This window comes from Nasonia vitripennis, chromosome 4 (assembly GCF_009193385.2).
Source record: "Nasonia vitripennis strain AsymCx chromosome 4, Nvit_psr_1.1, whole genome shotgun sequence".
NCBI classification, from domain to species: Eukaryota; Metazoa; Arthropoda; class Insecta; order Hymenoptera; family Pteromalidae; genus Nasonia; species Nasonia vitripennis.
In genome coordinates this window covers 27,997,692-28,014,377 of record NC_045760.1, presented here as the reverse complement: position 1 = coordinate 28,014,377, position 16,686 = coordinate 27,997,692, and the positions used below count along the sequence as shown (strand labels likewise).

General features: G+C 46.5%; 1 protein-coding gene across 2 annotated transcripts in view; it reads left to right on the top strand.

Moving 5' to 3' along the window:
• Nucleotides 1-7,862: 7,862 nt before the first annotated feature.
• Nucleotides 7,863-16,686, top strand: part of LOC100121638 (choline O-acetyltransferase) — a 34,853-nt gene continuing 26,029 nt past the window's right edge. Inside the window, exons 1-3 of one of the 2 annotated variants that reach the window (XM_008211782.4) lie at nucleotides 7,863-8,223; nucleotides 9,064-9,155; nucleotides 14,600-14,791. In XM_008211782.4, the coding sequence (XP_008210004.1) occupies nucleotides 8,181-8,223; nucleotides 9,064-9,155; nucleotides 14,600-14,791 (327 nt within the window). In that variant the 5' untranslated portion in view covers nucleotides 7,863-8,180. The remainder of the gene's footprint in view (nucleotides 8,224-9,063; nucleotides 9,156-14,599; nucleotides 14,792-16,686) is intronic. The other variant, XM_001605196.5, reaches the window with a different exon arrangement.

The following is a 16,686-nucleotide window of genomic DNA, read 5'->3' as shown; positions in this document are numbered from 1 at the left end:
TGTCGTCGTTCCAAGAGCCGTCTTTCGATCTCGAGATGAGAGACGAGGCCACTCGCTTCCTTTTTTTCATTAAGCCACTAGCCGAACGAGTATATGTACATATCGATGAACAATAACTGCGCAGCTCGTTGTTCGCTGCTTTTGTTCCTGCAGCCCTTCACGGTATTATTCGCGTAATTGCATACCTCGCTGGATGGCTTATTTCCATCTCGTCCCATGCTCGTTGCTGACTATGTTTGATGGATTACGTCAAGTGTGGCTCTGTTGACAATATGCGTCCGTTGAGCCACTCTTGTGTTTATGGATTCGGTCTGCAATCCCTTTGGAATTCGACGGTCGAAATTAAATTTTTTAGCTTCGACTGGTCTATGTTTGTTACAAACCGTTTCGTTTGACGGCTGTTATTTACGTAAGTTAATCAACAAAAAATAATAAATTACCAACCAAGAGTCCGGTACGACTTTGATTAAACTAACGCAATTTTACTCCGCCATCGGTCAAGCCTCTCGCCAATCGATAATACCCAAGGTGCGAAGATGAAAAAAGAAGAAAGAATCATAAAAGCTCGTTTGAAGTGGACAGCGTGTGGAAAGTGTCGGAAGCGTAATAGAAAAAAAAAGGAAGCAAAGGCAGGTACATAAAGCGTGCCAAGCGCAAGGCAGGCAAGTATCCGCAGTGTTGAGCCTCTCTCGAAGGGTGGCCGCTCTTGTTGTTGTCTGCCGATGAGGCGAATAATCGGATTTGGAGATTACGAGGCTCTTTGCGCCAACCGCGACACGCGGAACGGCAAAGCGGATCATTGCCAACCTTTGACATTATACGCCGTGTGCACTTATTTTAATGACCATTTGACAAACTGCTAATATTCCAGCTTTTCGCGCTTCCACGAGCTATTGTCACGGCTCTGTTATCCCGCGATTGTAGGTCGTGTGTGTGTGTCTGTGTGTCTGACTGACGAGGATCGATTGTCGCGTTTGAGGGTAGTGGGAAGTCGCGGGGCTTTCTCATTCTGAATTTTGGAAAATTAAACAGTACTTAAGTGAATTATGTCAAGTATACTTCAAAGCTTCTGCGACGACGTCAGGGTATTAATTACTCCGAAGCTCCTGACGTTATTACATCAAACTTTGGAACATCCTATTTGAACAGTTTAAAAACCCAGAATTACGCGAAGCGATCCATCAGGCTAATTAAAATTAACAAACGACGTCCACTTCATATACATCATCCAAAACAGAGGCGTCGAAGCAAGAGTTGAAAATGAAAGTGGACACATGCGGCCGAGCCGATAGAGAGAAGGTAATGAAAACGACGTTGACAAATAAGATTACATTCGGCTTTATGTCCCCTATATACCCGCGTCTTTCATTTCTCTCTACTCTCTCTTACTTTTCGGGCCAAGAACTCGGCAAATTGACCAGGCGCGATTAATTGACGTTATGCCCTTCGAGAGTTTGCCTGTGGAGATTCGAACCGACAGCTTCGGATTTCGCGAGGGTCTCAACACCCGCATCTCATCTCCTTCTTCGACAAGCTAATGCCTACAAATCTGACCGCGAGATATGTCATTGATCCTTTCTTTATCAACTTTTATATTACATCTTCCAACCGAACAAAAAGAATCATCGTAAATTACCTTAACGAGCCCACAGGGGCCCCAGAAAATTTTTTTCACATCCCCGTGTCGATGCTTGCGCATCATCCAGATCCGATGGAATCGATACACAGCCCAGCCCTCGATAATGACTTTTATGAAATACACGCATCGTGATACTCATCGAGCGAAGTATGGCAGCCCCGACGTCGCACACCCACACATACATACACACCTCGAGCCCCTCCTGTATACACACAGAGGCACCTACGAAAGCCCAGAGGCGAATCGCCGTGAATAAATAACTATTTCGTGCCGCGTCTCCATGACGACGACGACGACGACGAGCTGCTGGCGCTGCTCTGCACGAAAAGGATGGATTCGGAGCGCGTCGACTCGAAGGATTTAGCGAGATATCGCGTGACTCGCCGAGGAGAACCTTCAAATCCGTTCACGCGTGTTTCGTATACTTTATTTTCCTTCTGTGTGTATATATCTAAGGCAAGAGAGCTCGTGTATATGGATACAGATGTGTTGCCCCATAAAGACCCTTTCCATAACTAATGCCGAGAGAGACGAGCTATTGCACGAACGCGAACGATATAATGGCCCGTAAAAATCGTCCTCTATTGCTGTGCGCCATTTCGCACGCTATGTGTGTGTGTGTAGACACGCAAGAATAATCAATTTCTTTTCGCTCTTTACGAGCATCTTTCGAAAACCTTGTGTTATTGTAAAAAATCTATCGGCTTGTGAAACGCGAAGCTTGAAAAAACCGTACTTTAATCGGTATGACAAAGGTTGGTTTATTAATTTTTTTTTTCGTAAAAATTTATTCGGTTGTTTACAGTGTGTTAACGTCCGCTTACATAATTATATCGGGTACTTAAAAACTCATAAATCCGGAGGTATAAAAACAGCGCGAGTTTATTATGCTTAAAGCCAAATACAGAACCCACGCTATATCGTAATTACCTCGAATACAACATCCCGTTACGACACGTCTGCTCTCTTCCACCTAGTTTTCCCGCGTAAAAACTGTACGAATTAGCTTCTCGTTTTGTAATTGATCGCTCTTTAATTCGATCCAATTTTCCTCCTCTCTTTTTTTAATACACACGCTTTTATAATTGCGTTACGCACAAACAAAAGTCGTGTAATACCGTCAGCGTGACACTTTACAACCTGCAACTGACCTAAATATTCATCCCACGTATAATAAACGAACAAAACCATCGTCCTTGCGGCGTTGCGACTAGAAACGGCAATTCTCAGCCCTTCTTAAAAACGAGCCACGCGCACGACGTGTAAACCTCGCAGATCAATCATGAGGACATACGTACAGCTAATCCCAAGGCGGGCGGACGCAAACGACGAGGAAAACAAGTGTGCTCGCGTATATACGTGTGGGGGTAATAATGGCTGCACATCCATCGCATGATTTATCAAAACGACACATCTCGCACGTGAGTCTGCTTATCGTCCAACTCGGAGAGAGAGAGAGAGAGAGAGATGTTTTCGGGGCGAAGATGAGGGCGTCTCGCGGAGGTGCGACTTGACAAATTGTCGAGGGGCGCAGATATACGAAACCCCGTTCTGTGTGTGTGTGTGTGAGTTCTTCCATTACGGGATGCTGTGTCTTCGAATTACAGGGGGGAAACGAGATGCTGTGTGAACTGCTTCGTTTTTTGCGTTTTTTTTTTTTCGTAGAGGTGTGCGATGGCATTAAGATCTTATTATTATCATCGTGTATGGGGGTATGGGCGATTTATCGATACTTTGCTGTAGGAGAGCTTTTCGCTCGTATGTGTGCGTACGGGACTGATCGATGGCGAACGATAATTGTAATGCGCGTTAGGGGAGATAGCGTCGATTTCTCTCAGGAGGGTGCGTTATGCTTTTTCCTTATCCCGCTTCAGATCTACGCGTTGCGCGGTAATTTTGTGAGTGTACGCAGGGATGTTTCGATGGAGGTGTTCTTACGGAAAATTTGCTTTTTAATTGTATACTGAGTGGAGTAGGTTACAACAAGGTATCTTGCTTTTTTAAATTTTATAATATTCGTTTAACAATACTTCAATGTTCACCATCGCAAAGCGATAATAATCGATGAGCGTAAAGGACAGTCGCTTGAAAGAAGAAAAGATAATAATAAAATAGAAGGGAATAGAGCGCCACGAGAAATTATAAAACAACAGCATCGAGAGCTTGCTGACGGCTAGTTATAGTACACACAACAGCCGCTCTCTCTCTCTCTCTCTCTCTCTCTCTCTCTTCTCTTGCACGCAAGCTCCGCAGCGTGCTCTATCTGCGCGGTCGGTCTTCTCTCCTCAGCCGCCCGAGGGCAGAGTCTCTTTCTCCACTTACTTCCCTCATTCTTTCTCTCTCTCTCTACCTCAGCCGAGCAGTCGGCTCCATCCCCTTTAGCCATCAGCCTCGTAGTCGTCGTAGTCGTAGTCGGCGGGAACAAACTCGGCATCGTGTAAGGGGTCGAGGAGATAAAATGAGATCGTGTTCTTGGCCGAGGCATAGGAGCCGAAGAAGGAAGGGTCCGGCGCGGAGAGAAAGGAATTGCTACATCGTCCACAAAAGCGGCGAGAATTATCTCGTAAAAAGAATGCAGAGCCTGCGCGGACTGATTGACCTCTACCCGCTACTTTTTCTTCTCTTCGTTTCGATCTTCCCTCGATGATTAATCGGCTTACAAGCTGTATGTGATTCGCGAAGCTTCGGAAATCCCAATTGCCAGGCAATCCCGCCAGTTTAACTCGAGCCTTTGTGCCAATCGACGCTAGACGACAAAAGGACAAACAATGCCCGAGACTGAAAAACTAAAGGAGCAGGAAGTTGCAGCGCGAAACCAGGAGAGAGAGAGAGAGAGAAAAAAAGCTCAAAGGAAGAGTCGGGGGGGAGGGACGAAGAAACGGGAACAAAAGCCAGGCCTGAAGTGGTAGTTGCTAGTGCCATTGTCACCCCTCCCTCTGCAGGCATAGCAGAGCTATATGCGCGAGGGGTAGATCTCGTGCTCGAGGTCACCGCAAAAGGGAGGACTGTGCGTTCAGGCGCGCAGAAACACTCGAGTACAGCCGTTCGCGCTGCCGGAAGTTCATAAATTTGACACTTCCGAGATAGGCTTGCGCGAATCGGATTTGGTGACACAAAGAGACGAGTAGAGCGGCCTATTGTCTGGCTGACTCTCTCTCTCTCTCTATGTGAACCCGGACATGTGAGATGAGTATTTATGAGGACTTTTCCTTCCTCTGCGGTCATTTGCATGAGCTTTATTAACTTTCGTTGCGTTGGCGCTAGGAAGGCGAGTCGCTTTCAATTTTAATTAACCATTTTGTGGCTTGTTGGGATGCTCGTTGATTATTCGACCGCAAATATACGTGAATCTCGTTTGAAAGTTTCTTAATTGATTACGTCATTTTTTTTTTTTTTTAACTCGACGTAAGTAGAAAGCTCACGAAGTATATAAAAAAAAAGTAACGCGTATACGTTTATCAACATATACAAAAAAAAGAGCATAAACTACCGTAATAGCGCATTCATATCGGCCGACGCGAGACAAATTTATCTCCCGGCGAAATCGCTATTCTCATCACGTGCGCGCGCGTGCGAGAGAGAAAGATCCTCCACTCTTTCGTCAGATGCAAGCACAGCCCACCTCTAACAACACGTACACCTCATACATATATACGTCCATACATCCGCGAGTAATTGGAGTCGCGACTATATATATGTATACAGCGTTGCAGAAGAGGTTTCATTAAGACCTGCCTCGGAAGACATCTGCGGAGGAAGAAAAAGGAATCAATCCTTCCCGGGCGAACATTAAAGCGGGAGGGGTGTCCGTAACGACGCGTCGTCAGTTAATCAAGTCATTTCGTTCCTACGGGACCGGAATGGCTATTTGCCGTTTTCCACCACGACGACGAAGACTTCTTATCCCCAGATGTGTGTCTGTATAGGTATATAAGGCTGCTGCTGGAACGTCATCGATTTTCCCACCGGAGAATACGACTTTCCCGCGCTTTCCCTCAAGACTTGCGCGATCCCCTGCAGCTCTCGCGTGCGTCCGAAGGAGCCAATGAGGGAATGTATAGGGACGAGAGTAGCGCGCGTGATGTATGTCCGATGCGGGCAAACTTTGACCTGGCGGAACCTGTCGCCGAAAATCCCTTGAATTCTTTATTGGCGCTGGATTTTCGAATAATGATTTTTCTTGGAGCGAGTTATCCTTGAAAAAATCAAAATATTACGTGGAAACGTTTTTTGTTTATTGTAATTTCCGCACTGGCACAAGTATTAAGGAATTAATGCTTAATATTTGTGCTTCTGCTTCTTAAAATTTGTCCGACGAAATAAAATGTTAATTTAAACTTTTAATCGAAGAAGCTTAATTTTATAATATTTTTTGTATGTCTACTACACGTGCTGAAACTCACCAACACCCACTTCTTGACTGTTAAGCTTGTTTAAATCATTAATAATTACCGAGGTGAAACTTTTAAATTTCACGGACTAATAAACTACGATCGAACGTTCGTTCGTCATCAGTACCCATCGAAATCTGGGCGCATCGCGTCGTCGCTAAGTAAAATCCCTGTGCGAAAATTTCGCCAGCGGGCCAGACGCTCTCATTTGCGCGTCGGAATAAGCCGAAATAAATCATAAATATTAAATGAGGAGGATTCCGAGTCAGGGATTACGAGGGTCGTACGTCGCGGCGGAAATTGTAAAGTCCCCTCCCTCCGCAACACGCGGGCGCAGTTGCCACCGTAGCTTCACGCATATACATATAGATATAGTATGTATACACAGAGAGAGAGAGAGAGAGCCGAGTCTACGCTTCGTCGGAGTCGGGAATTTCAATGACAATACGCCCGACTTGCCATCCGCCTCGATTCTAAATCCAATTGGCGCCCTCGAGAGAGAGAGAGCGAAAAAAAACTTTTTAAATGCCCTCGATGAAAGGAAACATTTATTTATGTTTCGCCGAGCTTCGCAGCCCGGCGCTTATACAAATAAAGGAACCGTGTATAATACATAGGTATGGCTGATGTGTATGTACGCCTCGTCCCCGCGTGTTTACAGAGGATTTTTCGCGGGAGCAAACGTCGGGCATGTGGATTGGCGAGTCGAGTATTTTCATCGACGTTTTTGAATTTCGTTCGATTCGAGCAAGCTTAACGAGTATAGCAAAAAATCAAATTGATCCTACATGGCATCGGGTCCTTTGCTCTCGAGGTAGTTTACTTTCCATCAGTGACAAAGCAGAACGGGCTAATCGAATAGGGAATTGAAGCATCGATCTGCGAGCCGACACACGTATCGCCGGTATCCCCCCTGGGCCAACGGAAATACGCAACTGTGTATATATACACGTCGATGGCAGAAATGCATCGGATTTTCAAGTTATTGATTCACAGACACAATAATAACCAAAATATATAGATTTTAAATTTAAATAGATACGGAATAGAAAAGCTCCGACGAAAATTCAAGTACGAGTCATCTCGTATATATTCCAACGATTTACCCTCGCACCCAGCGACAAGTTACACGCAAAACAAAGGCCGATTTGCGCGTTCGCTCGGATGTAACCTGTCGCCTATAATACATGTATTCGCAAACCACACACACACACGCGCGCGCAGTCGGCGAGAACTGCCCTCCTTTTTATTTTCCTTCCGGCGGCGCACGTGGATAGCGCATTGTGTCGAACAATGCGCTCTCTCGCTCGGCGCACTTCCCTTCGACGTGCCAAATCTCCCCAGGACTCGCGTGCTATATATATATATATATATATATATATAAAGCTCTACCCTCACGAGCCCCCTGTATATACCGGCGGCGCAACGCAACGTATTAAGTCGCGTAATTGAGATTTATTAATATCGAGGCTAGCCGCGCACCGCCTGGCGGTACTGCACTTTTCGCCTCGTCTCTATATACCGCGGAAGCTCGTTAACCGACGCGATGATCCTTACGCTATATATAGCTATATAATAATGGTATGAATGTTGCATGGCGTTTTGCGGTTAGGCGCGATCGACGTATAGAGCGAGAGGCTATATATTGCAGATTTTGTTTATACACACATAGGGAGCCGCGTTCGGACGAGATTAGAGAATTTAGTGTCGTGCGTATAGACAGGCTTTCATTAAAGTTAGCAGGTCGTCGTAGGGCCGGAGTAAACAGCCGTTAATAAAACCAAGAACGATCAGTCATAGCTTAGCATTTAATGAAAGCTTTCTGCTGCTCTGCCGCCGCAGCCCGTAAGCTCGGGCTTATTCCTTAGGCTTAAGCAGATCGTCGTCGAATATTGTGCCAGGGTATCTCTGGTGGCCGTGAAAAATGTTATTGGCAGAGCTGTCCCCAAAGTTAAAGGGAATTTCGTGAAGAAATGCAGAGAGTTGACGTGTAGGAATAGTTTGCTCGGTGTCTCTGGCGACGAAGGTTCTATGCGAGGATTGTTTGTTTACATCAGTGTGTTCCTCAAGCTCGGCCATGTAGCAAGTGTCTGTAAAGTGCCGGTATTTCATATCTCAAAAGTGTTGTACTGTGACCACCAAAAACCGGCATGTACTTCTGCAAAGTCTGCCTCGTTTCCAGCCCCCTGGGAAGTAAGCACACGTCACCTATAGAACACCCACCCACACACACACACACACACACACCTGTACATAAAACTCTCGCAGCGACGACTCTCCTCTCTCCTCCATATCAAACGTCATCAATCATTCAACATGTGTACTTTCCCATAACTTTTAATTCGCCGGCCGTAGGATAAACAGAAAAGTTGCTAATAACATTAGCGAAGCCGAGGGCTGCAGTAGTGCTGAAGAAAAAGAGAGCTCGGCGATTGAAGTCTTTAGCCCGACGAGCTATCTGCAGCAGTGTGTATATATCGGGAATATCAAAGTTAAAGCGGCCAAGTTGCTATCGTTACTGCTGCTATACGAAACTTTCTCCCCCGTGTATATATATATATATATATACATATATATGCAGCAGCCTTATCCCCTACCGCGCGGGTGTAACGAACCCCTTTCGTCGCGGCTCGTAAATTCGCCGGTCGTTAAGACGATTAAAAATCGTAAAAATCCCGTAAAATCGTCGCGCACGTCTCCATCCAATCGGGCGTAATTCAACTTTTCTTTCTTATGTATACATAATTCACGCCGTTACATACATTTAGAAATAAAAAGATTGACAAAGTATAGCAGCCGGGGCAGTATTTCGAGGCGTATAATCGCGAGTTACGCGCTCGCTCATGAATAGTTAAAGCCGTGTATTACACGCGGCCGAAGAAGACGGTATCTCTTATTTACCGTATATATGTGCGGCGATTCCTCCGTATTACACGATGTGTTTACGTTGAAGTAGAGAAGAAAATACTGCGAGGCACAACTTTCCGTGTATGTGTGTATTATACCTATATGTATATTTATTTGCTTTTGCAGAGGGATGGCGAGACTCGGTGCTCGGGACTTCGCGGCGGTTGCTGTCCAGCATAGGCAGTCTCTCAAGGGACAGCTCGTCCTGCCCTTCCACAGTGAGTATTTATCTATAGCTCTATATATGTGTATATAAACAGAGAGAGAGAGAGAGAGAGAGAGAGAGAAGACGGATCGAGCCAATGACGATTTCGTGTGTGTTGTACTGCTGCAACCCGCTCTGGGCTACCTCTAGTCCAATTACGAGATTACTAGCTCTCGCTTTATTTACCCCCCCCCCCCCTATATGTGTTCCTCTGTCTTTTTCTTCCTAATTGATTTACGAGTGTTTGCAAGTTTGTGCATATTTGGATAATAAAGCTGCATATCGGGGCGTCGAACTCGTGATTAAAGTAACGACTCGGTCGGTAAAAATGTTCGCGCAAGTTCGCAGCCGCAGCACTCCGGCTAATAAGCACGATTCCGAGGGAGGCTGTATACGCAGGCAGAAAAGGCAGTTGGACTTCAAAGCGGCCCGAGTGTGTCGCTAACTAAACTCGGTCCATTTCGTGATTAAGAGCAAACTTTCTCCCTACACCGGAATACTGCACACTGCACACGTCCTCTCGATATAAAGCTTGAGACGCGTTACGCATTAGCGTCGATTATCGTCTCGAATCCCGGCGATTTTCAATTATGCAACTCGGAAATCCGCGGGAGCGAAATAGCCTTCCGATCGTTCGTCTTCCGCGCGAGAGAGTAGAGGAAAAAGCGCCGGGGGATAAACGTAGCGTAGCCGCGTTAACCGCATTCGGGGGTGCGAGCGAGCGATGATGAAGTGCGGAACCGGTATTCTATAGTGTGTGTGTGTAGATATATATATATATGTGTGTGTATATATAGAGCTTCAGCGCACGGGAAAATTGCTCGTGTCATAATAGAACGGCAGATGGCACGTGACTCATGCCGAACGACTCTACTTGCCCTCCGGCTCCCTTCGCGTCCGATTCGTAAATAAATTAGCCCTTATCAGCTGGGAGAGAGAGAGCGAGCGTGTGTGTATAGGAGGTAGGCCTGTGCGCGCGCGGGGCGATCGAAGGTGAGCGTATATATAAATGCTCTATACGCTGTATACTGTATGATTTTCTATTTTCCATTCAGGAGCTTTTACGGGGGCGAGCTTGCGACGGATATTATATATCATCGGCGGACTTTCCATTATCAGTCTGTATGTGCAGTGTGTTTGAACGTCGATCAATTTTCATTTTGCGCTTTCTGCAGCCCTCGCGCGCGCGTCACGGAAGGTTTTTGTTAAGCTTCCCCGGACAGAAATTTTTAGGGGTCCTAAATTTCTCGCTCGCCGGTAAAGCAGTTTCGTCGACCGATACCCCTTTATTAGAAAACGCGATAATGCATCCAAAACAACGAAATATAAGCCAAAGGTAAATAATTTTCTCATACCCAGCTTACGGTCGGTAAAGCAGAGCACCCCCCTATTAGAAACAGCAATTATCCGTCCAAAGCAAGCGAAATAACCCCCAAGAACAAAGAAAAGCCAGTACACAGCATCGCTGCAGGCTACGCTCTCTCGGATCGAAAAAAAGCACGCAGCAGCTAGCAGCCGCAGGAACATAAACCGCGTAGTACAGCCGAAGGTAAACGCAGAAAAGCGACGCAGCCCCCGCTTGCGAGTCTATATTTGCCCAGCAGGAAACATTCTGGCAGTGACAGTACAGGCCTCGGGGCGGACTAGCACTACTACAAAGATAGGCCGGGGTGTTACTAATTGGAGGGGCGCCGAGTGGGGGGGGGGGGGGGCAAAACCTTGTTATCTCTTAATTGCTACGACCCTACGCGCTGTTTTGCATTGATGAGAGCGAGCGAGAGAGGAGAAAGAAAAGGGAAAACGCACGCGCGTATATACAATCTTCGGCTGCGATCGCTCGACTTTACGATTATCGCTGGATTCTCTCAAGGATCTCGAGTTCCGCAACGTCCTCTCTTTCATTGTTTTCTCGTGCGGCTTTTTGCATAAGACGCTCTACCGCGTGACGACACTTTTTAGTTTTTAATTAATCAGCCATTACAGAGACGAGGTTTATAAAAACGTATACAAGCCTGTGCTTCGAGTTCGTCGCTCGTTGGGAAAATCGATACGGGAGAGAAGAAACGTACACCGAATATTGACCAGGCCTTAAGAAGTAGGTCGCTGTATAACGACCTAAAAAATAACTCAGGCTGCTAATTAAGCCGGCCACGCGCGTGCGACGAGTTTGTATTATACATTTATAGCTTCGGAATCAAAATAGTCGGGAAGTTCGCAGATTAAAAAGTATGTTTCGGAATTTATAATTATGACGATCTCATCGCACATTTCGAAAGACCGCGTCCACGCCTGCGCGACACGAGTGCACACTTAGCCAGAAAAAGAAACTCGAGTGCCACAAGTTGAGCCCATCGGAATAACGCAAAACACACACACACACACGTGTACAGATAAATCGGCCGATTAGGCACGCGCTACCGGTATGACGGTGACAAAAAAGCGCATTGTTCGTGTAGTTGCGGCAGCATCGTTTCGAATTCAGTAAGTCCGACTTGGCGCGCGTCCGATTGATTATTATCGCGAACCGTCAAACGAGGGTGCTTCAGCCTGCTTATCGACGCGTGTACGCGTGGACACGAGCCAGCACTCGAATATACAGGGGAAAATTGTAGCGTCGCCTCTGTCGTTTTTTTTTTCCTCCTCCTCGAGCCTTCTCTGTCCGTATACACTAATGACCGGATATTATATGTACGAGTGGGAGAATTAATTTCTCGATTACAGTATACTAAATCACGTCCGCTGCGGTTCTATAGACGCCCATGAAGAATTCATAGCACTGGCAAACGGTGTATATAATTTTTTTTTTTTCTTTTTTCTCAATATCGCTGCTATTCTCCCCGAGGAAATCGATGTCGAGCAGCGAAGAATAGTCATTCCAAATAATTTCAATCGCATATCGATCTTCGTGACTGAGCCGTTAATTATTCAAAGAGTACGCGGCGCTTGACGTCAGCCAATCGATAGTGCTCGGAATGTCAGTGTGCGGCGTACAACAATAATATAGCGTAGATTTTTACGCCGAAATCATTACGCTCTGCGTCAGACTCGACTGTATAAAGACGCGCCACTGGCTTTATTTATTCAAACCTGCGGAATTCGGATCACACGCGGGAATTTCGAAAGATTGCAAAATCGTGGCGCTCGAGTCCGAGAAAGAGAGAGAGAGAGAGAGAGAGAGAGAGAGAGAGAGAGAGAAAGTCCCAAGGTCTATACGCGGAGAAAGTATATACACCGCACCTTCTGTCGTCTAACCCTCGTTGAAGAGAGAGAGAGAGAGAGAGAGAGAGAGAGAGAGAGAGAGAGAGAGAGAGAGAGGAAAAAAGAATCCGAAATCCAATCGTCGAAGCAAGGAATTCACATCACGAAGCGAATCTGGGGAAGGAGTCGTAACGAGTTCCATTATCGTACAGGGGCGTCATGAGTCAGTCGGTTCTACACTGCATGCACACTGCGACAGACACTCGTCGATTTTCCAGACGTACATGTGTGTGCTCGTGAGCTATGCTACTACTACCAGTCCACGGTTATATCTTGACTCCCAGGAGCATTGCAGCTCATTGTTATGCACCGCTGCGACGGCGCGCTAACGACTTTGCCGCTGGCCCTAGGCTTAGAGCAAGAGAGACGCCCTCTGTAATCTCACCTCGATCTCTCTCTCTCTCTCTCTCTCTCTTCCCTTTATTTCCCTGTCAATCTATGTACATATTTCCATTCTCTACACCCCAAATGTCTCTCTCTCCTCCTTTTTCTCCGACTCTAAAGAGCTTTGTCTATCTACCTGTCTGTTTGCGGATCTTCATTGCGCTTTAAAACTCCGTCGCGAGTCGTTTTTACGACCTGTCGCTTCTTCTCTTTCTCAAGCCTACTCTCTCGCGGAGACTCGACGTGAATTCTTTATTCGAAACGCGACTGATAAAAATAACGGGTTACGCGAACATCGATATACGTGCAGTGATTAAAGCGTATTCATCGTGGATTATCGCACGGAGTGCAAAAAAAGCTCGAGCTCTCCCCTTTACGCACACGAGCGTCATCGACAAACACGCGGTGCAAACCCAGGCAAATTGGCAAACAACACAGAGAAGCGGAAGGGCGCGTGTCTAGTCGGGCGAAGCAATTACGGATTTTGCGTGAGCGCACTCGCACACGTGCGCTCGTAGACGCTCGAGTGTCTTTGCAGCCTCGACAAAGACGCTCTGGCTGACTTACTCAAGAGAGAGAGTGACCCACGTGTCTCCTGCTCGCGTGGATGATATATATATATATATATATATATATATATATATATATATATGTAGAGGCACGAGAGAGAGAGAGAGAGAGAGAGAGAAAGAAGAAAAGAGCTTGCAGGGGGGCCTCCTAATTGGAGGGCGATTCGCTTACGCGCCTGCAGCACGCGATTTATGGACGGTTTTACAATTCTTTATTTTACATAAGTATAAGCTAGCTGCTTCGTTAATAATTCAGCCGTCTAGTCGCGTATACACTGGCGTTACCTACTTGAGCGGAATACTTTATAGAACTCAGCGAAGCACGATAACGAGCGTCTCTCGATACGAAAAAAGAGCATAAAAAGGCTACACGCACGCGTACATAGACATTCCTTCCCCTTAACTTCGACGCACTTATACAAGCGGTGGCATGTGTTTTCTTTTTCTATAACTCGCTCGCCATGTCCTCGCCCCCCAGTAGCTGCCGTCAACTGTAAAATAAAGAATCAATCGCGTAACGAAGCGTATGGCCGCCTCTCGTCCGAGCGAGCAAGGGGGTATGGCAGAGAGAGAGAGAGAGAGCTCTATATATCCACGCTCGACTGATCTTCATCCCCCTTTTTGCGAGTTCCGATGCGGCGGCTAACAAGGGAGAGAGAAAAGACGATGTGTTTCCGGCGAGCTGCTAATGGACTACCGCAGTAGTGGAGAATTTTTCAGCTCATTTCCAAATTGATGCCAGTGCGAGAAGACCCTCTCTGTATTTAGCAGTGTCAAAGACAGTCCATTGAAATGACCGGTAGCTCGTGATGATGGATACGTGCACACCCCTGTATTTTCTATTTCGCTGGTCACACCATTATCTCACTCTCTCTCTCTCTCTCTCTCTCTCTCTCTCTCGGCAACGACTGCTTATTATATGACTCGATTATTTTCTGGCTGTCGGACTTTATACGACGCGTGCATCCCTGATTTGATTAAAAGTCTGTCCCTCGTTGAAAATCGATGCGGCGCGTTATCTTCAAAGGATGAATTTTTAAAGCCAGACTTTTTTCTCTCTCCTCTGCAGAAAGTATACACTGAAACACGAGGATTCCGCATAAACGTGCGATTAAATTTTGATTGAACGATTGCTGTCGCTACGCTTATACTAGAATATTCATCAGACAGCACGCGATTCAGTCGCAAACAAAACTTTTCAGCCGAGCTATAGCCTCATTTCATATAAACTATATCGTCATTGCAGAGAGACGAGCCTCTACCGAGTCTACCAGTACCGAACCTGGAATGCACGATGCAGAAGTACCTGGCCCAGGTTGAGGCAGTGGCCCCGAACCACCTGGACAGAACTCGCAACTTAGTCAGAGCTTTCCTTGCTGGGCCAGGGCCTAAACTGCAGCAGCGTCTCTTGGAACGAAGGCAGAAGGTCGACAACTGGGTAAGTCGAAGAGAACAATATACATATAGATACGGACATATGGTTCGACTGGATGCTTGACTTTTGAATTACGGCGCGTGGCGCGTATACCGCGCAGTCGTAAAAAGATAAATAACGCTCCGAAGAAGCGGCAAAGGGAGCGTCTAAAGGAAGAGCGAAAGTTTTGCCTGCTGTGCGTGTGTACTTATTAAAAATTCGCCGGGGGAATATGCCTCTGCTCTCTCTCTCTCTCTCTCTCTCTCTCTCTCTCTCTCGAAATAAAGAGACAGCGCCGCAGGGGATTCCCCGGCTAAGTGGCCCAACAGCATTTCGGTTTCAAGCTGCAGGCTGTGATGTCTGCGCGCCCTCCAGAGAGCCGTCCACGACTCCTCCGTGAGCGCGTGTGTGTATGTGTAGTCGCTCGATACGCTGCATCGTACACGAGACTTTCGCTACGCTTTAGATTCACTTATGCATAGATTAATCTAAAAAAAATTCGGGGATTAGAGTTTCTTTTAAAAAATATACAGCTATATGTATATCCCAAAGCTAATCTGATTTTAGATTAAACCTCGAAGTCTCGAGCAAGTGTGCGTACGCATAGTCCTCCGCGAAAACCTATAAAATCCCTGGAAGCCTGCGTACTCCCGACGTTTAAAGGCTTTCACGTGCGCTGCCCTTGTAAAACCACGTCCTTATCGCTCGCGAGCCTCGGGCTCTCCCTCATTTACCGTCTACTTCAATACATATACAGCCCAGAAGTAAGCATAGGCGAAGGAACACGGCACAAAAAAGGAGCATATATTTCGAAGAAAAAAAAACGGAGAGAGAGAGAGAGAGAGAGTCGTATCCCCCGGATTCACGCAATTCCCATGGGATAGGGTCAGGCGGAACGCACCCCTCGCTGCGCTCATAAATAAATAAATAAATGGATTTTCAGGACCACCGGCTGATTCTTACCGTCATCTGTGTGTGTGTGTGTGTGCGTTTTCCGATCGTCAATTTTTTATTGCTTATGGCGCGCTATGAATGTTATAGCCACGCGCGGCTTTTAAACTTTCAGCAGGTGCGAAAGTAGGTTTTTGAGTGTATTATAGTAAGCTTTCGGCTCGAAGATTACAGTTTCATAAGATCACGGGATGAATATTTGATCCGGCTCGAGCGCAAGTGTACACGCTTATACGCGCGTTTCCGCGAGAGAAGAACGAGAAGAAGCGTAGGTATATAAAGAAGTTTATTTTCCAATTCGATTAAGCTCGCCGCGCACTCTCGGCGTCAAAGGCGTCGCGCGAAAAGCCTAATAATTCAAGAAAAGCCCTGGGCGCGACGAAAAAAAAAGGAGGAAAATAGCAAAAGAAACTCGCGGAAGATGAAAGGCGCAGTCTATCGCGAGATTGCTTTTCGCCTTTCACGCGCCCGCCGAGTAAGAGAGGGAAAAAGAACGAGGAGAGTCGCGAAAATGTACTTCCGAATGTGTACCGGCAAATCGAACGCCGCAGCCGCGACGATTGTGCGTTTCGCGGAGACGTCCTTGGGGAATTGCTCTTAAAAGCACGAGAGAGAGAGAGAGAGAGAGAGAGAGGAAAGGGAGACTCGACTCGTTAACCTATGGAGATGTATACGTATATATAGAGGCTGTGTACACACGAGATCGTGACGCGGATGCCGAATTCGCAGGCCTTAAACGATGCAAATTCGGAATTTCGCGAAGGGAGATTCATTGTTTTGCTTGGAGGAAAAAACAGCAACGAGACGAGACAACTCGATAATGTAAATTTCGTTATACTCCAGAACGACCTGGAAAAAAGGGTATGATTTCGTCCCAAAATAGCCGAGCAGGAAGAAGCTCTCTCGACAATCGCTCTTAATTTCGCTGAAAGCTTCGCGCACTGCACTGCTGCAGTCACTTCGTCGAG